At 35.7% G+C, this 27,685-nt stretch overlaps 1 protein-coding gene across 4 annotated transcripts in view; it reads left to right on the top strand.

The window, feature by feature from the left end:
- Positions 1-27,685, top strand: part of CNKSR2 (connector enhancer of kinase suppressor of Ras 2) — a 203,204-nt gene that overhangs the window by 119,918 nt on the left and 55,601 nt on the right. For all 4 annotated transcript variants that reach the window (XM_031599325.2, XM_031599326.2, XM_090124642.1 and 1 more), the window contains 4 exons: positions 1,704-1,837; positions 4,659-4,867; positions 8,894-8,983; positions 9,648-9,862. In XM_031599325.2, coding sequence (XP_031455185.1) covers positions 1,704-1,837; positions 4,659-4,867; positions 8,894-8,983; positions 9,648-9,862 — 648 coding nt within the window. The remainder of the gene's footprint in view (positions 1-1,703; positions 1,838-4,658; positions 4,868-8,893; positions 8,984-9,647; positions 9,863-27,685) is intronic.

Raw genomic sequence — 27,685 nt, 5'->3', positions numbered from 1 at the left:
AACAAAAGAATTTAGCAGTATCATTGTTTATAGGAGAAAGATTTCTATACTCAGCAAGAGAATATTTGTTTCACTTTATAGACATAATTCTAAAAGTAGACGTAATAAGTTTTAACGATACATTTTTAAACATGCAGTGTATTATATTTGAGATAAATCTAACACAGCTCTGCTGGAAAAAAAAAAAAAAAACCCACAACAGAATCCAATTAAAAGATGTCTGAGGTTTCCTAAGTGGCATGTGTTCTTCTTAAAAAACAGTTTGGAAAAAAAAAAAAATGCAATGGAGAATACTTGCTTGATAAACATAAATTTACAAGGGCTCATTGCTATCTTGTGAAAGGACCATGTTTTGAAAAAGTTCATGCTCCTGAGATTTTTTTGCAATATAGGCATCAAGGTTAATATCTAGAAAATATGAACTGGTAATTCTCTCAGTGCTTTCTCTGTCATGCTCTGTTCTTCGTAGTGCTGGCAGAAGGATCTTTCTTGCACATCCATTTGGGCAGTGCTTAGAGCTTCTCTGTCATAAATACAATATGAAATATTTGTGTCCTCCAGCAATTCCTAAGTTCAGAAATTATAGGTGTGGTGTACACTGTGTCTTCCCAAAACCTTTTTCTTCAGAGAATTCACTTCCAAAAAGATGCAGGAGAATGTACTCTTACAAATCAGAACTTTAATATTTTATTTAAATTTTAGGGTGCAAGCAGATAGTGCTTCACTTGCATTTTCTTCTGTTAAGTTCAGCTATCAGACAAGCCAAGAAACGTTAGGCAGACATTATTAATTAGACTACAGCAGTCTACATTTGCTTCTCGTTTCGTTTTTATGTATTTGCATCTGTATAGAGAGTGCTAGCAAATTGTGATACAATTTCCAGTCCTACAGTGATTCAATAAATTCTTCAAATAGATAGTCATTATTTATCTAGTCAAGCTAGTTAAAGTTGAAGGAGAAAATCATGCTTAATTTGAGAAAAAGGTAAAGATATGATTAAGGGTAAGAACCATGTTTGAATGGGAAAGATAGCTAGAATGCATTATTATTCTGCAAGAAGGGTACAGGTTTTTTTTGTTGTTGTTTTTTGTTTTTTTAACCTGTGATTTACTTTGTGACGAGTTTACCTAGAAAAGTGAAGAATGATAATAATTTCCAGTTTATTCAGTATCATAGCACTGTGCTCTTGAGGATGCTGTACCTGACTTTACAGCACCTGCAGACATAAACTGAAGCTTTTACAGCTAATTCTTAAGCTGTAGAACAGATGGGGAGAGACGATGTTCAATTTAATGCCTACTTATGAACATTTACTGTAAACACTAGACTTTTTCTTTATAATGTTAGTTAAATTAAGCAATTCACTGGATTCTATATGCTATTTACTCATGAAGATTTCACTAGTGGCTCTACTAATTGCTGTTTTTATGAGCATTGGCAATAATCTTGCTGTGCAAAGGGGAAAAAAGTAAGATATGATCAGATGAGTCAATTTTATAAGCACAATACGTGTCCATTCATAGATGCACATCCCTAAACAGATGTGTTATTTTTTTTTCAGCCATTTTTAATCATATAAAAGATTAGAACTGCTATTTCTTTAACTTTCTGAGCTGTAGAGATTTTTTTAAGCTATTTCAGGTACAAGTAAATTATATTTAAGGATAACTGTGATTTTTTTGTCTCTCTCTCTTTTGAACCAGCCTCTTATTCCCAGAAGTCCTACAAGCAGTGTTGCTACGCCATCCAGCACTATCAGCACACCTACAAAAAGAGACAGCTCTGCACTCCAGGATCTTTATATACCACCTCCTCCAACCGAACCTTACGTTCCCAGGTAAAAAATTATCCATACCCCTATATATGTAACTATGAAAAGAGTTTGTCCCCTTGCCTAAGAGCTATGATGCAACAATGGAGGCTGTGCTGAAAGCAAGAAACTTTGCAGCTTTGACAATGAGAGTACTGCTTTGTTCTGCTATACTAATTTCCTTTTTGTACATATTTCATTAGTGTATGAGCAGTTCTCGGGATCACATCTCAGTGTGGGCTTCATTGACCTACCTTCACACGTTCCTAAACGATTCAGTAAAATTTTGTAATACACACGGATGTTGCTTTCGTAAAATTCTGAGAGAATTACAGCTGTATCCATAAGGATGGCAATAACCAGCCAGAAGCCTAATGATGTGACCAGCATTTTTAATGTTTCTGTATCAGACATGGAATGTCCACTCAAAGTATATTTAAATTACTTTTTGCTGTTCTTTTAGTTTACTTGCTTACAAATCTGGTAAGGGCATCATGTTCTTTCTTGTATCTGAATTTCCTGTACCTGAGTTTCTGGTACCTGAGTTTTTCTTAGACTCTACTACCAGTAACTCTTCTAGCCAATTAATAAGATTTGTGACCTGATGCTGACAAGAATTTCCTGGGGGCTGTCCAAGAGTGAGGTAGATGGCAAATTAAATTGCCTTGTGGGGAGGAGAAATCATGATTCTGTGATTAATTCTTACTCTTCCGAGAGATGAAAAAACCTTCCAGGGCAAGAAAGTGACTTTCTGTTTCATGATTTAGATGATACCATGGGCCTTTCTTAAAGCCATAAGCTGAGTCTTATCCTCCTTCCTCATCCCTACTTTGTATGCTGCCTGGTCTGGTTTTATTTCTGGGGAGAGTAAAAAAAAAAATACGGCAGAAAGAAACCCCAACCAAAACACAGTCTTTGTTTTCTCTTTGAATGTATAGTTACATGGCAAAGACCTGTCACTCTTGCAGCTGAAACTGTACTGTCCTGAAAGAAATAATGCCTTTGTACTGATACCGATCATATTTCCTACCTCAGAAATATTTCTGTTATTTGATAAGGAACATATCCTCTTCCTTGAAGTATTTTTATTAGGTATTCATATTTCAGCAGTCTTTAAGTTCAGCTCTGGAAACTGGTACCTTCAGAATGCATTTTGGCTATTTATTAATACCATCAAATAATGCTTATTAATGCACCAGTTTGGGCTAATTTTGATGAAATATGATAATACATATTAATACAAGGTTCTTTAAGCTACACATTTTTTATTTTGCCAGATAAATTCTAATGAACTGAGTTCATTTCACAAAGCTGCCACCTACAGTACAGTGTTTCTGAATGATCTGTTTTGACATTTCATCATGTTTTTTTGGTCTACGATTAACTATATTTAAGCATGTCTTTATTTTGGGTATTATCAAAATGTTCAGAATCTGTTTCTTAGTTTGTTGCTGTTCCAAGGGGGAGCTTTAAAAAGTAAAATGCCCACCATTTGTTTCTGGAATAGAATAAAAGATTAGACATTTTGATGTAAATTGTAAAACCCCAAACCATGCTGTCCTAGTGATGACACCCACAGATGCTACAGCTGCCAGCACAACCACACGCAAATAGCAGGACCCATCCTTTTCTTGTGATGGTTACTGACAAGTGCAGGTAGGAAATTAGTGGTTGGTCAAGTCTGTTGAATGCCTTTGGAAGATACATCGGTCTCCATTGTTTTACCCGCCAGTTTCCCCTGCCACTGTCAGAGTAACGAGCTTTCAGTCCCATGGAGCTGTGCCTTTCTCCCTCACCAGCACCGGTGAGGTGCTGCTCTGGCAAAGCCTGGCAGAGCAAGTAAAACGACTGGAGAAGGTTTCTGTAGTTTTGGTGCCATGGCCGATTCAGGATGGCCCCTTCTTTTTCACCGTGGCTGCCTGGCTTTGCTTTGTACTCATACAAGGCTACAGGGCACCAAGAGAAATATGGGTCAGCTTTGTATTTACATGATGGTCTAGAGGGGCAGAAGCTCTACAGTAAGGACATGAGGCAACAGCTACTCTCTTGGCAGCCTCCCATGCATTTTGCTGCTCAGAAATTACTGTCTGATATTAGGTCTTTTTGCAGCCATCTCCAGGCACACCCACACCAGCAGTTTTTCAGAGCCCTTCTTTACGTAGTGCAAGGAGAGGGCAATCTGCTTGGAGTTCTCTGCGTAGGTTGTGCAGCTTGTTCCTTGTGATAAATTTCTGTCCTGGGACAGCAGCTCATGATAAAGTGTTATGCATTCTTTTTGTTACTGCATGGGTATACCTATAACATCTTGGAGGCCCAAATAGGCTTCTACAGAACTGTGTCAAATGCCTGTAGGTTCTACTTGCTGTGATGTTAATTTGTAAGAACTAAGTTGTAAGAACTAAGTTGTAAGACTGAATTTATCCACACTTACCATATAGCCATGTCTTAAAACTATTTGATTGAAAAATTCTATTGATTCAAAAAACTATTTGATTTGGAAGTGCACATATGAAAATCAACATTATTTCCTTGCCCTAAGTGCTAGTATATTCCAGAAAAAAATCATAAAAAGAATAGCTGCACATCAATTTTATTTGTATGATTCTTTTCTAAAGAAATCATTAAAATACAGTGTGCAACGCAAGGAAATGAGCAAAGATGTGTGAGATAACTAGTGCATACATACGTATGAACACATAATATGTGATCCTGATTTTAGCCAGTTGTATATATTTGCTGCTTGTGTGGCATGCTGACATTTTGCCATTTTTAATTATATATTCACATTTTTAAAAATGAATGTCTTATTTCAATGTATTATATAATATATATCTCTTATTTACTGAAGGGATGAAAAAGGAAATCTCCCATGTGATGATGTTGGCAGACATACAGTGGGCAAACCAGTTCATACAGGATCCGAATCTCCAAACTCATTTCTTGACCAGGAGTATCGAAAGCGTTTTAACGTGGTTGAGGAAGATGCAGTGTTATACTGCTATGAGTATGACAAGGGAAGAAGTGGTCCTGGAAGGAGAGAGAGCACACCAACATATGGTATGGCATTGATCTGACAAAGATTATCACAGTTTGTTGATTTTAGGATTTTTCGTACATCTGGTCTTGTATTTAAGCACAAAAATAATTCCAGTGGCTATTGAATGTGCTAAGAATTCTGTACAGCTTTAGTTTAATTTCTACGTAAAGGCTTATTCTGTGCAAGCATATATGTATTATTATTATAAGGATGGCAAATCCAGTTTTGTATTGGTGATTTTTCTGAATCTGTGTTCTATAATTTTATCAGCTTAATTTTCCAGATAACTTTTCAGTAACATTTTGTCAGAAGAACTGGCAGAAGGCCATGCATTTATGCTAAACCCGCTCTATAAAATCATGCTCCCAGTATAAGTGTAGGAGTAGCTATATGGGGATTGCTAGGCCTGAATAAGTGATTGAGTACCAGGTGAGAAGGCATGGCTAACCAAGGGCACATTGGTACAAGCAATGCACCTGGGCAACCGGAAGGAGTGGATCACGGGTTCATTCCTCCTCACTCTCATTTAAGGGTTAGCAGCCAAAGAAGCAGGATCTCTATTCAGAGATCACCCCTTCTGGGGACTTCACTGACCTTCAGAAATGGTAAGCCACATGTCCCTGTATCGTCTTCTGAACTATATCTTGACAAATGCCTTTACAAGAGTGTTCAAATCGTGGTAGAAGGCAATATAATCACCTTCCCTTGCTCCACAGTAGCATAGATTTAGGAATTCTGCATTAGAAAAAATTTACCAAAGTAATTCAAAACTTTTTCAGATGAACAAGGAGATGGTATACTGTTTTCATGCTGTTCTACATTCTAAAACTCTCTTATTCTTCTCTAGTTTCAGAAATGAAGTATGACTGATAGTATGCTTTTTTGTAATGCTGTTTTAACATCCTCTAACTTTTTATATGAGAAGTGATGACTTGTTATATATAGCAGTCCCTATTTTATAAGGCTGTGTGTTGTCCATATAAGAATTTCATGTGTAAACACACATGCATGTTCATGGTACTTACATGTCTTGGATTTCGAGTTATTTATGGTGAGAAACGGAAACAATTTCTGATGAGAGTTTTGCTCCTCAAAGCTTTGTTCTCCAGGTTATTTTCATTTTGAATCTATTGGAATTCTGCCTTTACCTAGCATCTTATTTGGGCTTTGGACTAGGAAAATTGGTTTCCTGTTGCTATACAAGGAATTGTTCAGTGGTAGAGTTGTTAGTATATGGGAGAAAATTAAGAGGAAATTTTGTTTTTATAAAAGTTATTTTGACAGTCCTTGTAATAGCTCAACATGTGCTTGAATGCTTTTTCACCCCATTTGCTGTTATTTCAATTATTAAGCCGAGCACAGGCTGCATCTTGGAGTTGTTATAGTAATCCTGACATCACATCCCTTTGAGAAGATGACAGGCTTAATCTATGAGGAAGAATATATTTGATACATCATGCAGCCAAGCTCCAAAATCACCTGGGAACCATGATACAAATCGAGCTTGAGCTGTGTAAAGTATCCTCAGGACTTTAAGCAATGTGCTTGCACAATGTTAAAGGATGTGTTTTTATAAAGTGCACTTGTTCCACACAGCCACACAATCCTCCTGCAAAATCCTCAGTACCCTTTTGATTTTGAAGTGCTTTCAGATGTTTTTTAACCATGCCTATATTGTATGAAATAAATGCTAAGTGTTCAAAGTTGATATATTAATTTTATTGCTCCTGTATTTCAGTTGGTGGATGTAGTCAGTTCCATTAACAGAGATGTACTCTCTGTTCCAGATGTTAAATTTTAATACTAGTATTCTAGAGGGAAGACGACACTTTGTTCAAGGACTGCTGAATCCATTATTTTATTATAGGATAGCTTTTGTAGCATATTTTTCTATTAGCTGAAAGGGTTATAAATACATGGAGCTAAGACCGTTGAAAATCAGTCACTTTTTTAACACACGTCTTATACAGCATTTCACTTGTAATCTCACTTCTTTTTTAAAGAATTCACATCACAGAATCTGTTCTCACTTAAGTATATTTTCTAAAATTATTACCATTCCAGCATTAAATTCAGAAGTTTCGCACATGCCATTTGTTAACATCAGATTGGTGGCTAGGCATGACCTAAGGATTTCACAAAAATCTGGTAAATAACATCCTTCTGGCTTACAGTAGCCTATTAAAGAAGGTCAAACAGAGTTCTGAGAAATAGAGAAATAGTTGTTTTCAATGTATACTCATCATTAATTATATGGTGGCATTAATTTTCTTTAATACTTTTCAGTCCTCCTTTGTGAGAGTTAACAGGGTCCTCCATGATTTCTCTTTCAGGAATCTGTTGGCTTCTTTCACTATTAATAAAGAATCTTCTTTTTCGTATTCTTACTGGCTTACAACTGTTGTATAATTGCTGCTAGTTGGCCTTGAGATGCTTCAGTTTGCATCCCAGCAATGAAATTTTCCTGAGTGTAGTCAGTAGGCAAAGCAGATTCAGGGGCTTCACATGGGCTAATGTGAAGGAGATAGCAGCAGCAGCAGACAAATGAAGATCTAGTTTAAGGAAAAAAACAAATTTGTTCATTGCAGTTTGGCTGCCAGATAGAAAAAGCATGCACATACATTCAACAGCTAGAGATATTATGGAAAGGTTGTTATGACTATATCTTCTGAAAACAATCACAATTTACATTATTTTGTACTCCTTGTAGCTTTTTAATTTTGCAAGTGCTTTCCATAGGATCCTGTGAATATATTCTAGCACAGAAGATATGGTCATATTTCTAGAAAAACTGACCAACATCATATTTCTTATCAAAGATAATACATGTGCACTCAGGAAATGACTTGTGAATGGTGTACTTTAAATCTCACTGACTTCAAACACACTTAATGATGTGCCCATAACTAATAAACTAATTGATAAATAGGAAATTAAGCATAAGCATTTTACATTCTGAGTAATTATGTATTTGTGAACTGATCCTGTTGTCTATACAGAACATATGCATTTTTTTTGCCATGTTCATTACAGTACCTTAAAAATTTTGAAGACAAAAACAACAAAACACAGCCTTTTATCATTATGTTGCATGTGCCTGGTGGTGGTGAGTTTCCCATGGATGCCATTATTTGTTAAGTAGACACATTTGAATATTTGTTTTCATCATAATCAAGTATCTTCTTTTTCACTGTATCATGGATTTTACATCGAAAAGGGGAATAAAAATGATGACCTTTATGTCGGGAGTTTTCTAATATGTAACTAACAAAACTTCTAATTTTTTAACTTTAAGCTCTAATACTTTTCAAAACAAAATATTTTCCCTTTATTTTCTGCTACCAGTAGGTAAGAGCAAAAGCTGATCTTGTTTCTGAAAAAATTTTCTTTTCAGTATATGAGATGGACGTTGTGCCATTTTCCATGCCACTTTACATGGCTTTTTTTTTGCTTCAGCATGCTACCTAACTTGCTAAAAACTGTAGCTCACTTTAAGTAACCCCACTAAGTTGCATTGTACACTTTCACTGAATTTCCAGCTATATTTGTGGAAATCTTAAGCAGAAATCATAGTTGACATCTTTTAAACCTCCCAGCAAAAATGCTATTTGTAAAGGTATTTTAGTGATGTGGATGTGATTCTCTTACCAACAATTCATTCTGTATATGCTTTAAAATGGTTTTCTATATGTGTGTGCCAGGGGCTTTCAGAATAATAAGCAGATATTGTTCAATGAAAAGCAAACTACGTAATTTCAGTGTGTTTCTCAGTCTCAGACATCAGTTTGGTGAGGATTTTGTAGGGCACTGGATTTATTTTCTAAAGTTAAAAAAAAATAAATCCATTAAATACTTTTAACTGCTTCCTGTCTGTTAAAGAAACCAGAACTTAATCTCCGGTTCAGAAGCTATGCTGGATCCTCTTTCATAAGCAATGCTGTAGAATAGCGGCTTAACGCTTAATTTCTTCTTTCTTTCAAGAATGTTACTTAAATATTGCCTTTTGGTGCATGATCTCATTTTTTTTTTTTTTTCTCCGTTTCTAGGGAAACTAAGGCCTATTTCTATGCCAGTAGAATATAACTGGGTGGGAGATTATGAAGATCCCAGTAAAATCAAACGAGATAGTAGGAGAGGTAAGTGATCTGGTCATGTCTTGTACAAGGCATTACGAGTTTTATCATGCTTCAAGCAATGCCACAGGAGGCTATGAATACTAAATGTATACATGAATATAAGGAAAGATCAGACACATTCATGAAAGACGTGTCTGAGTTTTCCTAAATTTGTAACCATTGGTTCTACCTCGGGAGATCCCTCAGATAAAAGCTGGGAGCTACTGGGATAATATTCAAAGTGTGGATGATACAGTGAACAAGCTTGGGCTGAACATTCAAAGCAGGTTACTTGTAAATGTATGAGACCACAGTCAATTGTATTAATCTAGGATCTGTTTTTTTAAAAAAGATTATAGATATGATCGTAAGTGTGCCACTGCTGATTTTTTGAAAGCTTCAAGACAACACTTGTTAAGCATTTGTTTATGTGAGTCTTCATGTAAGTTTTCTTTTCATTGTCAGCAAAACTAGAAACCTGAAAAAATAATGAATTTCCCCTTCACTTCAAGATTCAATATCTTCTTGCTATTTCCACCAAAGAAGCAAATAAGTTTTGCTAATGAAGAGGTCTTGAAGTCTTAAAATTGACAGCAGATCTTCTTAAGAGTATTATATATTTTCAAAGGATGATTATGATGCCTGAAAAAAATCATAATTATACTATGCATTACTCTTTCAACAGAAAATTCATTGCTACGCTATATGAGCAATGAGAAGATAGGCCAAGAAGACTACATGTTTCAAAGAAATAGCAAAAAGGATACTGGGAAAAAGTCAAAAAAGAAAGGAGACAAGGGTAATAGTCCTAGTCATTACTCATTGTTGCCTAGTTTACAAATGGATTCATTGAGACAAGATGTCATTGGCACACCTGGACCAGAGACCACTTTGTACCATGTGAGTAAAAATAATATTAATGGAAACTTTTGTTCTATGCTTGCTATGAGAGACTGTCATGTTTTTGTAGTGGTGTTGAAGACTTTTTTTGACTGCTAATCTTGCAGTCCTGATCTTGTTTCCTGGCCTTCTGATAATTTGTTTAAAGCATGCTATTTAGAATTGTCCTGTTACAAATGCAGAACAGACACCTATAACTCTGTAACTGGAAGATCTTATGTTTGAAATGTAGTCTGGTATCTCTGTCTTGACTTATTTTGCTACTGATGGAAAGGGAAGAAGCAGTCTGACTGAATGTATTTCGACGCAATATGCCAAGTCACATTAGATAACTCCTTTACTATAGCTACTGGAAAGGACTGTTAGTGGCAGGAAAACTTGTTGTGAAGGTATTTGTTTTTCCTTTGAGGTGGGGAAGGCCCTGTTACATACTGATTACATATTGTGTGCGTAGCTGTTTTTAATACAAATAGAAAAATAGAATAATAGATTTCAGTAACTTGAAGGTAAATTGGAAAGGAAAGAGTCTCCTGAAGAGAATGTAAAATGAGAATTCCAGTAACTTCCTAGTTTTCAAATGCGTCTAGAAAATGTAGGTTGACGTTTTAGATATGATGTTCAACCTCATAAAAGCATTTACATTTTAGACCTGTCATCATAGAGTAATACACACACAGTTATACAGCAAAACAATAGAAATAATTGAAGTTACCTTCATAAACTAGCACAGAGAATGTGATTTAGATTGCCAGTGTTTAAGGGTAGCAGCGCTGTGGGGGGCTTACCAAGAACTTTGCTTTGAAAAACTGGCAGCTAGATTTCCATTGAACATGTAAGATCCAGGTAACTCTTGTCTTAGAAGCATTGTAAAGCACTGCTACAAATTGTTGTGTTATAGTTGGTGTGGATTAATTGAAAATAATAGAGTTTTTAAATTACTTTGCGCTTTTTGAATGGTGGGCCCACTGGGTTCCAAAACTGCTTTTTGCACTGTATGTGTAGGTGAGTTATAAATTTCAGAGATTATGTCATTAATTATTACGCTGTACTTCATTTGACTCAGATCCCCAGATGTGAAAAGGTTGTTGCTTTTCTTTCTTTCTTTCTTTCTTTTTGTTTGTTTAAAATAATTGAGGCACAATGTTATTTTCAACAGTTTTACACTTACAGCAAGTTGGAAATCTGATTGTGTGGAGATGTCAATTTGCAAAGGCAAACTGATAGATAGGTGCATAATACATGAGATAGAGGAGTTTTTAAAGTAACTGTCCTATTTGCAGTGTATGCAGTCTTTTCTATAAAAAACCTAATCAGTCCATGAGACCTTGAAATCAAATATTTACAGAAGAAAATTGAAAAGTTATTTGTGTAACAGAGGGCGTTCTATTCTGTAAGGAACAGTATGGTAAATTAGAAATACTCTTCATGTTTTGAGAGAATATTCATCTCTCAATGGCATTTCTTTGTTAGTAAATATTAAATTTCTTGTATACAATGAAACTTTTTTTAAGGTCATCTTCATTTTTCCTTGGCTGCCTCTGTTATCTATTATCTGTTTCCAAAATCTGTATGAATAAACAATATACACAGAAACTGGAAAACTCTTCAAAATTCTTGTATGAAAGTTACTGAGGAATAGCAACGAGAACTGACTATCAGCATTCTTCATGCAGGTTGGAAACTCATCTGCAAAATGCACCTTAACTGTTAATGCTACAATTTCCACTGCCATCTGATAGTCATATTTGTGGATCGTTACCACAAATGTGTATCTTCATAATGCTATTAAATCTTCAGCTTTTTTTTGCAAGTTTAGTGGGAATTTATTTACTTATAAATAAAGGTTATTTGTTCTTTAGAATGCAAATTAGCATTGATCTGCTCACTGGTTTTGGAGCGGAATGTGTGAAGTAGGAAAAGTAATAGGAAGCTTGGGACACTGATGTGTCCACAGGAGAAATGGAAGGAGCCTCTCACAAAGCATTCACAACCTTATAGTGCCCTATCACTGGAAGCATCCTGGCTGCCACTGTGCAATGCAATACAGTTCCCTGTTTATGGTGGTGCCACCTATGCATATGGACTTAAAAAATCCTAATCTAGTTTAGAGAAGGGGCTTCTGTGTTGTTTCTTTGCCAAATAGAAGAGCATATTTACACTCTGGTCTGAAATAAGGAAGTGTACAAGGATTTGCTAGTATCAGTTACCTAGTTTTCATAAAGATTTTGCATTATCTGGAAATGGGAGTCTCTGGATGAGTATGAGTTCAGTGCAGGGGGAATGGTGATAACTCCAGAAACTGTACTAATAGTAGTAAAAAGGTACTATTGTTTTTTTCATTTGTTTTGGTTTGGATTTTTTTGGTTTTTTTTTAAGAAATAGATGCTTTCATCATACTAGAATTTCAGGTGAAGAGAGAATACTGTGACTCCCTGGAGTGCAAATCACAAGCCAGCGGTCTTTCCTTCCAGGTATCTGTAGATGAACATACCTCCTCAGACCAGAAATGAAAAAATACTTCACCAATCCCTGGTTGTTCCTTACGTTAAAAGATTTCGTCTATTAGCCTGTGTTCACATTCTGTGTCCAACCTTAGATATCATTGTACTTTTGTCCTCTAGGTTTATAGGTCTTTTGTTACCAAGTTTTATCTCCCAGTGTAGAAACTGTCAGGTTATAATCAAATCCCTTTGTAGCCTAATTTTGCTTCAAGGGAATAAATGTCCATCCGGGGTTTGTCATCAGAGAGCGTGTTTTCACGCATCCTTTTGTCATTCTCATGATTCTTTAAACCATTTTTCATCTCAAAGTACTCGAAATGTTCTTCCTCAAGTCTGTATGCAAGAACAGGACATAAAAATCCAGGACTGAGCTACAGGAAAGGAAAGTGACTTTTCTATTCCCATTCACTGCTTCTCTGTTTAAATAGAAAAAGGTGTTTTTACTGATTTTAGCCACAGTCTTGGCATGGAAACCTTCACTGCTTGGTTTTGGTGTTTTTGTTTTTTTTATTGTGTCACTTTTTCAAATCACTTATTTGCAAGATTGGTATTCCCAGTCCAATGAGTTATATCTGGTATTCCTTGTTCTTGTATGCTTGGCCATGTTGAGACATAGAACTTCTTGGATGTTCTTGTTGAATAATCTGTGACTCTAAAACAGCCCCAGATATGAAATGCCAGATTGTAAGGTCTCTGGATGTTCAGGTAGGTCCTTATGATTCCCCAGTCTGTAATGTGGAATACTGAAGCTAATAGAAGACTGCAATCTGCTGTGGAATGAAACTTCTGAAACATTTGATTTGAAATGATGCAAATTCTGTGTAACATTAAAAACACACAGTAACTCTTTCTATCTTTTCTCTTTTTTTCTGAATTCCTTGGAATGGAAACCATACAACTCATTCAGTGTTTGGGTCTCATCCATGTCATTCTCTGAGTTTCAGTTCTGTGTTATCTTTATTCAATAATAATAATTTCATTATTTTGGAGGCCGTTGGTACAAATGATAAATAATTTTGGATTATTCAGTTAATGAAGATTTCCCCTAAGGATTCCAGGTCTCCTTGCTTTTGAGTTGTGTAGCCATTCAGGTATGCAGGTTGATATTTCTTTTTTTTTTTTTTTTAATTATGATTGTTTTCCACAGGAAAATCAGGTTTTTACAGTTACACTGACTTCAACTCCTTGCTTCTACTGTGTTTATGCGTGACTCTGAAAAGAAAAATCTATAATCAAAAAGCTACCCATAACAGAATTGTTACTGTTTTTGTCCTGTAGACAAAGTGAAGGGTGTGGAAAAAGTTACCATGGTGATTCTTTAGTGCGTGGTTGTTGTTTATTAGCTGAAAATTGTCATCTGAAGGATGCCTTTTGATTCAAAGTGGGTTTCCTGTATTCTGAAACGATCACAACAATGTAATAGTCTAGCATTTTCTTGACCATCAGTATACTAAATTTCCATTAAATTACTGGTTTTAGGAATTCTGTTTATGACACAGACCTGCTGTGATGATCAAAAACACTGTAGTCAAAGGAGCATTTCAGTAATTGGCTTAAAAAATGAACTGCTTCTATCTCTACCCACAGAATGTAACTGATATAAACAGTATAAAAGCAAAAAAAAAAAAAAAAAACCAAACCAACCATGTGTTATATCTGTGAAATAATCACCTCTTGTATCTGCTTAGAGAAATTTTAAATTCTCATATAGACAGTCCCTGCTCCACTTTGTTTTGTTTTGTTTTCCATTGCAGACAACACTTCTAGCATACACTGATTTCTAGCCAAGTTGTTTCTGCATTCTATTTTTCTTCTTCAGTACTACTGAAGAAATACTTACACGGAGCGTTAATGTTTTTATTAAGCCAAGGCAAAGTGTTTGAGCTGCTGCTAATCCAGTGTGCAAACAGGTGTTCAGACTGATCTATTGCTGTAGATACAAAATGGTGCAGTTAAAATTGTCTTGGACCTTTGGGGCATAAGAGATGAAAGCTCTGACACATGGTTATAGTATTTTAAGTTCATTATATTATTCTGTATAGGAATTTCCTTGGTACATTGTGCTTTGTTTTTGTTACAGAAAAATAATGTGGTTATTTAGTAGAGGGATTATGTCATGAGTCAGAAGGAATTCTGCATCAAGTTAATAGTAAAGCCCCTTTCCAGATCCATACCCTTTCCTGTTAATCTAGGAATAATGCTGCTATAGAAAGAGAAAATTGCATGTAGCAAAGGATTATACAAGAAAAAGCAGCCTTGCTTACAAACTGTTTTCAAATGTACACCAGCAAATTTATTTTACTGCCCTTTTTCCCTCACCATTCCTGCCTCCTATCCCTTTACCTTTTCTGATGTATGCTCACTTATTAATGTAGATAGCTAAAGAATTGCAGGAAAAACAACCAAAAAGAGGTTTTTATCTTCTTGCTTTGCTGATAACCAGTTTATTTAAAATTGCTTAACCCAAGTATTAATTTCTCGGTGACTTGAATTGTACTTGAAAGTAAAGTTAGTTTATTAGCAAGAGGTACCCTTTGAGGATCACACATCAGTAACAAGTGGTTCAGGATCAGATGCAGGAAAGAAATTAAGGATTGTTTCATAGGCATTTTGCTGAAGGTATTTTTTAGGGTCATGTACACGTGTACATGCATTGCATTTAATGTCTCAGTTTTGCTTTAAATAAAGGAGAATTAAAATGAAAGTCACTTTTTTTTTTTTTCCCCTTTAAATTCAGTTAAGTTTGTGCATGTTTAACAAACCTACTTTCTTCCTCTTTAGCAATGTATAACTCCTCACATGATCAGCACACATGTCAATGGCTCTTAAATCTAATAAGTAATTTCAGTAGCTGTTGTGATCAGCACCTACAGAGAGCCGTGCATTCTCCCTTCTACTTTCCCTGGGAGGACACTGAGGCAATGAGTTTGAGGGATTTAGTGAGGGTTGTAATTTCAGTCTTCTTGTGACTTTTCATGAGGTACTCATGTGTCTGTACCACATGTGTCTGTACCAGTTCAATCCAGTGTATTTGCTCAGCAGATCTGGTGGCATCTGCTCAGCAGATGACCCAGCAGTCATCTCACTGGACCTACTGTAATTGAAGACCATTCGTTTATGAGTCTTGCAAAAATCAATTTGCAGCTGATAATGAGATAAATTGGAAATGAGGCAGCAACTTTTAAGAAAAATAGGGTTTTTTTTCTACTTGGGTGATACATATTTCCAGATATTTCATGTTTCCCACCCACCTATCCAGCGAAAAATACAGGAAAATGTTTTTTATAAGTTCAATTCAAAATGTACGTATTTGAATGCTCTCAGTATAGAGGACAATTTATCCAAAGTTCTTGATTTTGAAAACTTGAAAAGCTACTTTGTCTGAGCTGTTGTTTTTCACTTACTCTTCTTATTCTTCTCTGCAAAAAGCCTGAAAGGAAGGAAAAAGAAGGTACTTGAACATAAAGTGCATACATCTTTTATAAAAAATCTTGAATTCAGTGGGCATGTATTTATGAAACCTTTTAATTGTAGTATAGAGAGTGTAGGACGTATGCATATGAGTTCTCTAAAAAATGGGTGCACAAGCTACCCATCAATTTGTTGCAGAAATCTTCTGAATAGAAATGGTGTCTAATAAACACTATGTAATGGAAGGCAGTCTACAAGAAAAATAAAAGCCACAAAAGAAAAAAACTAGCAGCTAGTTATAATTGTAAGCACTGCAGCATTTAAAGATTGATAAATGTTTGGTTTAGATACTTGGAAAAAAAAAAAAAAGTACTTCGAGGAAAAAATTGAAAATTCAATTGCACAGATTTTAAGTAGGTGTCTGACATCTAGAATGCCATTACACTATTATGACAGATGGAATTGGTACACTTTCTCCTTTAAACTGTATATAGTCCAAATACAGCAGTCTTTAAAAATGAAGGTTCTCTTTTTTTCCTCCCTAATTTCACATTATGTATAATCAGACTGTTGATTAGTGTAGAACAGAAATCCAGCCATTAGTATCAAGGTCCACTTTAACTTAAGTGCATAGTGAAAAATATTTTCCATAAATATATCCTTTATTTTTTTGTTGGCATTCAAAATGACATTGCTTCTTCTCCATGTTTTTTCACTTCCATTTAAATATATTATTAATACAATACTGAAACTTGCAGAATGGCTATGGTTGAGCAGGCATCTATTGTCATTAAAGGAAGCCTTAAACTCCTTCTTTAAAATAAACTCATAAGAAATAATTGATTAAAAAAATGATGCTTGCTGAGTTAAAATTCATAAGCATTGGCAGTTGTATATTTTCAGCTAAAAAATTCCACTGTCCAGAAATTAAATGGTGTTCATAAAGAGTTTTTTAAATAGTTCATAATTGTGGAAAAAAAAAAAAAATCAGACTACCTACTACCATAGAAAGAATTATAAAGCCCTGCTTCTTTGTTAGAAATTAGCTTTTTGCAGTCTAAGTACAATTTTATATCCACTTGTTTCCACTGTAAAAGTAGGAAAACACAAACTTCAACTGGAGGTATTGTATGTATTGTTAAAATTTCTTGAGCGAAGAGAAGTTGAAAAATTGAAATATTTGTCACTATGTCTAGACTTCTCAAAAATACTCTGTGAAGTTGTGCTCCAAGTAGATTCCCGGGCAGGCAGCTCAGCAGAGTCAATAGTCTGAACTGTTGGCATGTCTGATCTCTTTTCAAGTACTCAAATGTTTGTAAAGATTCAGGACAACACAGCTTGACTCTGGTCAAAATCAAACAATGGGATATCTCTCTCTGAAGGTGACCAGAGTAGATACTACATTGACATTCTGTTCTTCTGTATGTAATGCTGGTCCTATTTTACTTCATTTTCTGTAGCCATATAAGGATGAAGGAGAGCACTTTGGCCTGTTCTACAGCTTGAAGTCCATGTTAATTTTCTCATCAATGGTCATGGAATGAGGAAATAAGTCTGTGCCAATATTTAGATCCATGTGTGCAGAAGTGGAAGGTGCTTAAAATTCTGCAGTGGAAACATAGTTGAGTAGGCTTATGAAGTTATAGAATAATATGAAATTCTTTTAAAAAGTTCAGAGACAAAGGTGCTGGTAAAATTCTTCAAATAAACAGTTTAGAACACCCAATTTTGCTACAGCATCATAAGCATCTAGCTCGTATCCATTTCTCATGTCTGCTTGCTCTAGTATAGCCCGTAGAAGAACTTCTAAGAGACAACTGCAAAGAACTATAATTAAAAAATCAGTAAGGGGAAAAAGGACAGGACAAAGAAACAGAATGGAGAACTCTTACATTGGTTCTGACAGTTCTAGATTTTCACTCATTTGAACTCAAGATTTAAGAGAGTGGATGTACAATGCAGCTTCTGTATTTGACTTCTCAATAAGCATACAGTTTGTGAAATAGTAATAGTTTATATCATCAGGAGAGATTTCTAAATTATTTTAAATATATGGAATATTACCTGCATTCTTCCCAAGGAATACTATTCCTGTCACTGGTGAGAGAATACTTGCATATCTGCATTTCTTCTCTTTAAAAGAACTAGTTGAAACTATGAGTTTTCTCTTCTTGGGGAACTGGTTGCTAAAACGAAAATTGAAGGTATTGGATATGGGAGATTTTGCATCTATTTCTATATGACCTGTAATTTTTAGTAAAATCTAGAGTCACTGTTGCAGCAAAGCATTGTGGAGATTGGTTTACGGGTCATCATGAAGCACAAATGGACTCTTGTAGAAAATTTTCTATTTTAAATTTACTCTATTATCTTCTCTCACTTCTGACCATGAGGAAAAAAATGGCCTGTTATAATCTCTTTTTATGATGAAGCTGGGAAATTCTTCAAAAGTGAGGGTGTTACTAAAAAGGTCATCTAGTCCAACTTTGCCAGTACAGATTTATCTCCTACTGCATATGATATAATGCTCTGAAAGTGTAATTTTGCACTGTCAAGAGATGTAGATCTATAGACCAATAAATCTCCTAGTTCAGAACATTTCCTACTTTTCTTTCACATCCTTGTTCTGTGTTTGTTTGTTTTGTTATCTATTTCATTTAATTGTTTCGTGTTGCATCTGGCCTTTATTTCCTGATAGAGGACTTATGCCTTTGTAAGTAGTAGCATTGTCAGTACACCAGTAAGTTGCATTAACTGTAGTTGGTAAAATCACAATAGCACAGTTGAGATTTCTTCTAATGCAAAATAAGTGATTTAGTCCCTCAGTCATTCCCCTTTGATAAAAAAGAGATTAAGCATGGCATGTTGTAGCAGAGAAGCATTTGTTAGCCTTTGCACAGAGGGGACCCAGCATGAGTTATTACTGCAATATTGTGGGGAATGTCACATCTATGAGAAGAGGTCCTGACTTCTCAACTGGCTCCTCTCCATGCTCCTTTTTCCACAACGGAAAGATCACAGTTATGAAAGCAGTGAATCAAGGGCATTGACTGGCATGCGTCATGAAATCTGACATTGTAAAAATCTGAATATTGCTTGAACTAAGGGGGAGCAGCTGCCCCTTTCAGAGCACAGTTTTATCAAAATGCTTTGACAAGGAATGCATTTGCTTCTGAACAACTGATTGTTGGAAGTGGTGGATTTGACTCAGCAGGAGTCTTTACCCCCTTTCTCTGCCCCACTTGCATGATGGCAGTCCCTATGGGCCTTGTGCTGACACACAAAGTGGGAAATTGTATGGTTATATCTGCAGGGAAAGTGGTTCTTTGCAGCAGTGTGGCTTCTGAACAGAAGCTATTTTATAAGGTGTTTCTGTTGTACTGTGAAGAATTGCCTGTTGCTTAGCACCTGATCTGTGAGTCAGCCAATCTGTCTCTGTTACTGCACCATGGAAAGAAAAAACCCTTATATTCTTCATACAGTAATAACTGCTTTCTGTTCACTTCTGAAGTATATCCTTTTGTTTTCAGGTTAACCCCAGTACACATAATTTCTAACACTACTGAATGCTGACTTTAGAATGAGTGTAAAAAACAAAGCCATCATAGAATTAAGAAGACCTAATGTTCTTTGCTCACTTCCTGAGATACTCTTTCATCTTATATTTAGAGGAAATTTTACAAAATTTCAGCAGTGTATCCTGGGATGAGCTATTCCTTTTCTACCTTAATTCATAGATGCAGTGGAAGTGTTGGGCATGAATTTTAACAGAATGTGTAAGGGCCAACATACAAATACTCTTTCTCGCATTTTCCCATGGAAACTTGCCCTCTATTGAAGATCCTATTATTGTACAACTGTAACTATTACTACAGCCAAGACTGCAAGCTGTTCCTGGTATTGTGGCGCAGAGAGACACAAAGAGCTGCTTTCTGGAAATGTCATTTTAGTCCTGAAGGGTACAAATGCAGGGAAATATCCAAGCCTTGGAAATGGATATAACATGTTCTTAACAGTGATTTAATCAGTAGATAACATTTCCTCCTGATAATGAGTACAGATATTTCACCACTTAAAAAGAGCAAATTTGGCATTGTGTGTATTCTCTACTAAAGATGAGCAAAAAATTCATTTTGGTGACTGTCTTCTTCATCTTCTCTAATAAGACTGTTTCTTCTGTGCGTACCTGTGTGCTCCTAGGATCACAGAATGGCTTGGGTTGGAAGAGACCGTAAATATAATCTAGTTCCAATCCCCCTGTCGTGAGCAGGATTGCTAACCACTAAATCAAGCACTAGATCGAGCTGCCCAGGGCCTCATCTAACCTGGCCTTGAGTGCTTCCAGGAGGCACCCACAGCTTCTTTGGGCAACCTGTGACAGTGCCTCACTTGCTCTCTGAGTAAAGGATTTCCTCCTAATGTCTAACCTAAATCTCCCCTCTTTTAGTTTAAAGCCATTCCCCCTTGTCCTACCACTATCAGACCATGTAGAAAGTCTCCCTCCTGCTTATAAGCTTCTCCATTGTGGAAGGCCACAAGGAGTTTTCTCCAGAGCTTTCATTTCCTATTTTATCAAAATCTTTGCAACTTTATAGTCCCAGAAGAGTACAATTTTCTATTTTATCGATTTTTTTCACCGAAAAGTTAATATTTTTGAAAGTCAAAATGAGTTTTCTGTTTCTCTCACTGGAAGAATATTAAGCCCGAGTGCTAACAGAGTAAATTCCTTCCTTGAAGCTGTTTTCTCATTCATTAGAGAATTAATGTACCTCACATCTTTCTCTGTCACACAGCAAGGCTGAGCAGTGGGAAAGAAAGATCAGGCAAAGGGACAGTCTGAAGTTTCACTGTTGGGAGAGAGCTGTGAATTTACTCCTTTTCATGATAAGGATCTAGGTGTTGTAAGAGGAACAGAAGTTTGCTTGACTGACTGATGTCTTCTGGAGGGGCAGTACAAGTAATCCACGAGATTTCTGGGACACACGCATAGTGAGCTCTTCTCACTGATGCCTTGTGTAAGAATTAGAGGCATTGGAAAAAAGAAGGCAATTCTGTGTGTGAACATAAGAAAGACTGTTTTAATTGTGAGGATGGTTGAACACTGGAGAGTGTTGCCCAGGGAGTTAGTGGAGTTTTTGGTTTTGGATATAGCCAAAGCCCAACTGGAGATGGCCCTCAGCAACCTGCTCTGGATGACTCTGCTCTGAGTAACAGGAGAGGATCTCCATAGGTACCTTCCTGCCTCAGCCATTTTCTGATTCTCTGACTGACCATTCAAGTCAACAAGAGATGAATCTGGGAATCACTGTGGGGTAGAAATAAAAATAAAGGATTCAATACTATTCTTTAATGGGTGATAATTGAGTTTATTTCTCCTCAAGTGATTGCAGTTGAAATCTACACTGTGATGGAACAACTGATGCATCACAGTCTTTTGCCATTAAAGATTAAATGCAGTTTTTGAACCTTTCCTTTCTCTCTTTAGACTTACTGTCAATAAAATTACATGTTTCAGAGTAGATGCAGAGAAGAATGATTTCAGAATAAATTATTCTAATAAACAGCACTTGTCTAGTTGAACTTTTTATCCTTATTTGCTTCAGGCAGCAATGACACAGTCCTTGTTCTATCAGTAGTAATGACAGTGGGGGAATATGAGTAGTCTTATTTAAATTTGAAATTGTCCAGAAATTTTACTGCTTCCGTTTTTCAACTGGAGTCCCATGGCTTAATGACCAGAAGGAAAATCTTTCTGTGTAGAAACACTATATGATATAATTTTCTTGATATGGCCTGAAAATGAAAACAAACAAACAAACAAAAAACCCAATCAACCAACCAACCAAACAAAAAAAAAACCTTTTTAGATCGCCTAAGTTTACATGTATTGTGCTATCAACTTGGTATGAACTAGTGCAAAACATCCCTTGACATTTGCTGCACTGTACCCCAGTATTTCAAGAAAAAATTGACAATGAGAGAAAGAATAAGAATTCCTGAAGAGAAAATCTGTGCTTGCTATCACATTTCAGACAACCACAGTCTTATCTAGAATATTCTTCTTGGATGAGGTATCTTTGATATTATCAGCCCTTGTATACTGTGTAAGAAGAAGATCCTGCACAATGTAACCATATCAAGACTGGCAGCTAGAAATTTGACAGCTTCAGTGTTGATGGCTACATGTTTTACAGTAAAAAGTTCTTAGCATGTTCCTGTCAATACACAAATTGTGTGTGTTGTGGGGTCGTGGTTGAAGCTTCAAAAATATAGGGACCCAGTCAGAGCTGTAGCTATATATGATGAGTGACACACTGTACATCTAGTACTTCCTAGGTGTCTTTTGAAAGCTTCTGTGGGAAAGGAAAAGGTGCAGGAATTTAGATCGTTGGTTATCTCATTACCAATGGGCCTTTTTGGCTGCTGCCACAAAATCTTTGACTTTTGCAAGTACTCATTCATTTAGCCCTAGCACTGAAAGACCTTAGAAAAAATTCTGGTATTTTTGCATTTCTAAATCAATGTAAAAGGGGGGATCAGGAAAATAGACTGTGGTATAACATTCCAAGTAATGAATTGTGGGATCAATTCTTCCAGTGACTGTTAATGTGTCTGTGCCTCATCACTCATTTGACAAACCAGTGATTCATGCGTCTCTCTGTCTGAAGTCCCCGCAATTTAAAAGAGAAATATTCACAGGATATTTATTATAGAAATCCTAGCTTTTTGACGTTATTTTCCTTGTACTACAGAACCTCACTTTTAGAGGTCTACTCATACGTAATGTTCATACTGTGTTAAATGTCTTAGCTAGAAACTTAGTGAATGTTGTCCTTTTAAATCCAGGTATGGTATTTTATTATAGACTGTTTTCAAGAGCAAAGAGAGCTGTGAAAGGAAGGCAGAAGTCTGCATTACCTAAGCACTGAAAGATCGATTTGATTCAATAAATTTTGCTATTGGGAGGTGAGACTGAAGGTTTCAGGACACTGTTAATCAGCTCTGATGTCCTTTGCCTATAAATCACTTTTGGTTTGAACTCACTATGGATTTATGAATTACCTGCAATAACTGTTTTGTCATCAGCCTGTGACTTGAGTTTAAGAACATTTCTGTCTCTGCTTTCATAAATTCACTGCTATGCTTTTGTATTAGATTTTCTCACAAATGGCTCATCCTATGTATTGCATTTGCATTTTACCTGTCCAGAATGAAGCAGCGCTTTTTGAATAGTTCTGTAAACTCAAGTTCTTGCAGCATGTTAAAAATAGTTTATTTGCAAGTTAGTGCCACTTGGTACCATTTCTAGAAATTAAATAGATGCTAAAATCTTGTAGCCACAGATAAATTAGAGGATGTTGAATATATGAGAGGTTCAAAGTCCAGAAGTCAAGTTAAAATAATAGACAATCGGCAAAATATAAGACAAAAAAAAAAAAAAAAAAAAATTTGAATAATCAGAGAGTTAGTGGCATACAGATATAGTAGCAAAAACATCCCACACAACCTTATAAATCAGATTTCCCAAGCATAAAATTTTTTTGCAGTTATTCTCTGTTAGCAGTCCCTGAAGTCCAGTCAATGCATAAGGCAATTCAAACAAGCCTGTGACATATTTTTATTTGTTTTTGCCTTCCTGAATAGGATCATAACTTGGAGTGCAGTCCTTCCTTATCCCACTTTTTAGTAGATTCCTGTTAGTGTATTTTCACCCTTAGATAGTTTATCTGATCCTTAGCCATGGTAACTGGCTCCTTCAAAGTATTAATTCATGCCTCATATCTTCACTTCTGTGCCGATAAAGTCCTGTCTGGCTCAGCTTCATCTCTTTCTCCAAAAATGCCTTGCAGATGCCCTGTGTGGACACAGCTGGCTTCATTGCTGACAGTAATCTCTTCTTGTTTCGAGACCTAAATGTAACAACAGGTCGATACTTGGCCTTGCTCTAAACAAAGTAGTTATCTATTGTGAATGCAATTCTGCTTACAGCAGGTTTCAAACATTCTGAGTACCCAGAGGTCTTCTCTCATCACACCTTTGTAGCAAAGGTCTTTAAAACTATGTTTTGCTTAAGCATATATGAAAATAATGCTACCTGTCATTAGCTCTTAATGGAGGCTAAACAATACAGCAGACCAAAAAGCATAATACTGTTATGGTTATTAAGTGTGAGTTAGTTAATAGTGATGGGTAGTGTGACAATATAATATAAGTAGGCTTGAATTTTACTACTTTTTCTTTTCTTTTTTTTTTCCAAAAATTTTGGACCTCCGTACACCAAGAGACATGGTGTACATATCTCACTAAGAGAAACATGTATGTTTAGTTCATCAGAACTGTGGAAACAGAGCATAGTCAATATTATTGAGTTATTGAGTGTGAGAAGTCCAAAAATAGGCTATTTTTTTTCCAGATATCAGCTTCTCCATCTGCAGACAAAAGTTACAGTAAGTAGAAATGTTGCAAGCTACTTTGCTGAAACTAGAGAATCTTACACTGACAGAGAGTGAAGTGCATGACTGTAAATAGTTCCTTAATGTCTAAACTTGCAGCTTCAGAAAAATTGGGTTTGACGTGAGCTTTCAAAAGGAAAAACAAACAATAAGGATATCTACCATTTTCCTTCCAAATCAAAATGAGCCCAAGTAAAAGAGTTGGAGTTTATTATTCTCATAACCTGTTTCTCACTTCCTGCCTTCCAAAATGATTAAGCAGAGAATCCCTAAAGAAAAATGAAGAAACAAACATCTGATTGAGGACTTTAGGAGCCATCACATTTAATGCTAATTTCTATGTCTAATCCAGATCTTCAGAGAAGCTTTTGTAACAGAACTATATATTCCGTTACAATGAAGGACTCCACATGATTTTTCAAACTTGTCTAAGTTTTGGACATGGGTGTCACATTCTTTTGGTCTCATGCATATATATGTTAGCTATTAGAGAAGCTCTTACGTAGGTATTAGAGGAATAGTTTGACCCCAGTTCTTTGGCTTCTTCCTCAAATTTCTGAAAAAATAGTAGCCCCAGGTCAGTAGTTTTGATAACCTTTTGTTATGCATTTGTCTTCCACTTTTATCTTAGGTATCAAATAGAATTTCCTAACTGTTACTGCAGTTTGAGTTTTATCAAATATCCATCTCTTTTGATAGCAGTTTCACTCCAAATTAATACTGATTACTTTATTAACTTTCCTATTTGTCATGAAATAAATACATTAATTGAAACTTAAATTATTTAATGTTTTTATATAAGTAAGTTTTTGATATAGAGAGCTATCAAATTACTGTTAAGTAGTCCGTAATAGTTATTCACATTTTCAGGCTTCTGGATATTTACTATTTGCTTTCAGTTTTGCATCCCTTTTGATCAAATACAGATGAGTCTTGGTACTATTCAAGAAGCTGAAAGTAGGTTTTGAGGATGAGAGAAGAACCTGCAAGTCTCAGGTTTCTTGATTTCTTGAAAGCTTTATGTTTGTACACACTATAATGCTGGTGTGTTATTGCATGCCTGCTGTTTTTCTGAACTACGCTTCTATATGTGATTACTTTCTTGCTGAAGCAACCAGTAAAATTACAAACTGTTGGTGACCTCTTTTCTTAGTGTGAACTTCCACATAGAATTTTTTTACTCTGTAGCTGTAATACCATGCTATAATCATAAAAGCACAGTGAAGCGTACATAGCCCCGGGCACATTGCTATTTACTCCTATGCAGTTTTTTGATGGGTTTCAGAACTCTGTCAACCATTTTGAAGTGTGTAAAAATAAATAGAAGCCACGTAGCAAGTTTAGTAATGATCATTTGCAGCTGTTATGGCGCACGCGTGCACAAGGACATCTCAAACGGCTGGTGGGATGTGCAGCCAAGCCTTCAGAACAGGCAGACTGAAATACTATCTAGAGGAAGGCTACCAACTTTGTCAAAAAAAAAAATAACCAAAACCAAAAAAAAAAAACCAACCGAACACAGAAACATAGCAGTAATCTCTATTAGAGATAATGTTTTCTTTCCTTTGAAATAATATGCACTTTGGCAGCTGCTAATAGCAAAAATAGATATGTAGATATATAAATAAAATGTTTCTCTGACGTTCTGTATACATGTGCTTTTGTCGGAGGATTTATTTTAGGTATATTATTAAATACAAGTTCAAGCAATCATGTATTATAGCAGAAAATGATTGAATTCAAATAACTGAGGCTCTGGGTACTCAAGAGAGCTTTATATCAAGTGTCATCTCTCTTCGGGTAATGCAAAGTTTTGCTAATTGTATTTTGGGCAACGGAAAAACATGTCATTCAGAATTTGAATAAACAGTTGCAAATTTTCTTCAGGAGTGAAAATTTCCATTTGGGTTAAGATGTTAATCTATTTCATCTTCTCAGTGGCAGTTTTGTTTTCATTTCATGTATTTTTTGAGTGAGTAACAATTTTCTTTAATATAGAATGCTATTTTCCATTTAATTTTATGTTTGCTTTCAGAATTAGGAGGAGAGATGAGTTATTGGAAACAAAGACAAGATGTATGAGAAAATAGTTGCTCAAAGCTCAGATTGTAGCAGAACCAAAATGTAGGATACATGTGTTGAAATCCAGCCTTGTGGGTAGGTGATTGAGCATTATTATGCAGTAAAACTGCTTCAGTACAGTTGGATTTCTGGTTTTGGTGTGAATCCATATTTTTTGGATTTGTGGTATTAAAAAGTGTTATTTGTGTTAATGTTATACTTGTCGCATCACAGAATTAAGCTGTAGAGGGGGAAACATTATGATGGTCAATACTGGGACAGGTCACTTGAGTGTGAAGTCTCCCTACTTGAAGACAGTTGGAACTAGGCTGGAGATGACCCTGAAGAGTATGATCTGCCATTGGCACCAATTTAAAACAAGTCTTACTCTGAGCAGGATGAGGGCCAGGAGCTCCAGAAGTCCCATACATCCTCCACTGTTTTGAGATTCCAAATGACATCGAGAAAGTGGCTTTATTCATTGTTTAGTAACTGTAGAGAGGCTGCAGATAACATTTGGTGATTTCCACAATAAACATTTTTAGATTTCATCCTCACTTGCCGTAGTTCGGAGGTGCGTACCTTTCCATATCATGAATGGTGTTGACTAATACACACTGTTATAAATATTTTGGTTAAAAAAAAAAAAAAAGAACAAATTTCCCAGGGCAGTGGTCACAGCCCCCAGCTGCCAGAATGCAAGCAGCATTTGTACAACACTCTCAGACACCAGGTTTGGATTTTGGGTGGTGCTGTGTGGATCTAGGAGTTGGACTCGATGATGCTTGTGGGTTCCTTCCAACTCAAGATTTCCTTGTGCACTCGTGAGCAGTAATAAGAGAAAAATAATTTCTTTGTACTGAGAAAATTTTTTTGTATTGATTCATTATATGCTGCAGTAAGAATTTTTAATATTCAGATGCTATAGTGTGGCCATTTCTTAGTTTCATCACAAACGTAATTTGTCTATCTTTATGTACAATTAAAATTCAAAACAATTAAAATTATGTGAAATTAAATGTTCAGAATGATTAATTACAGAATTCTTTAATTCTCTGGAGTGATGATGATTATCTGCATTTAAAGTTTTTAACAGAAAAGATCATAAAATGTGTTAATATGCATTGCTGCTTTTAATAATCTAGGAACTTCAGGAACAATTTCTGTCCTGTCTTATTTCCAAGGCAGTGGGTTTGTTCATGGGTTTGGATCAACTGGAGAGAAATACTTTCAATCAAAATCTAGTTTAAAAAAAAATAGTTTCTATTTCAAAATACTGATCTGTGAGAATTCTTCACTGTTGCAATTTACCATAATTAAATATTAGATTAATTTCTGAGCAAAATATCTGATGTCCTAATGACCATCAGGTAAATGCCTATAGACTAAAAGCAACT

Source organism: Phasianus colchicus, chromosome 1 (genome assembly GCF_987193195.1).
Source record: "Phasianus colchicus chromosome 1, bPhaCol1.hap1.1, whole genome shotgun sequence".
In the NCBI taxonomy this organism is placed as follows: Eukaryota; Metazoa; Chordata; class Aves; order Galliformes; family Phasianidae; genus Phasianus; species Phasianus colchicus.
This window is presented reverse-complemented; position numbering and strand designations above follow the sequence as displayed.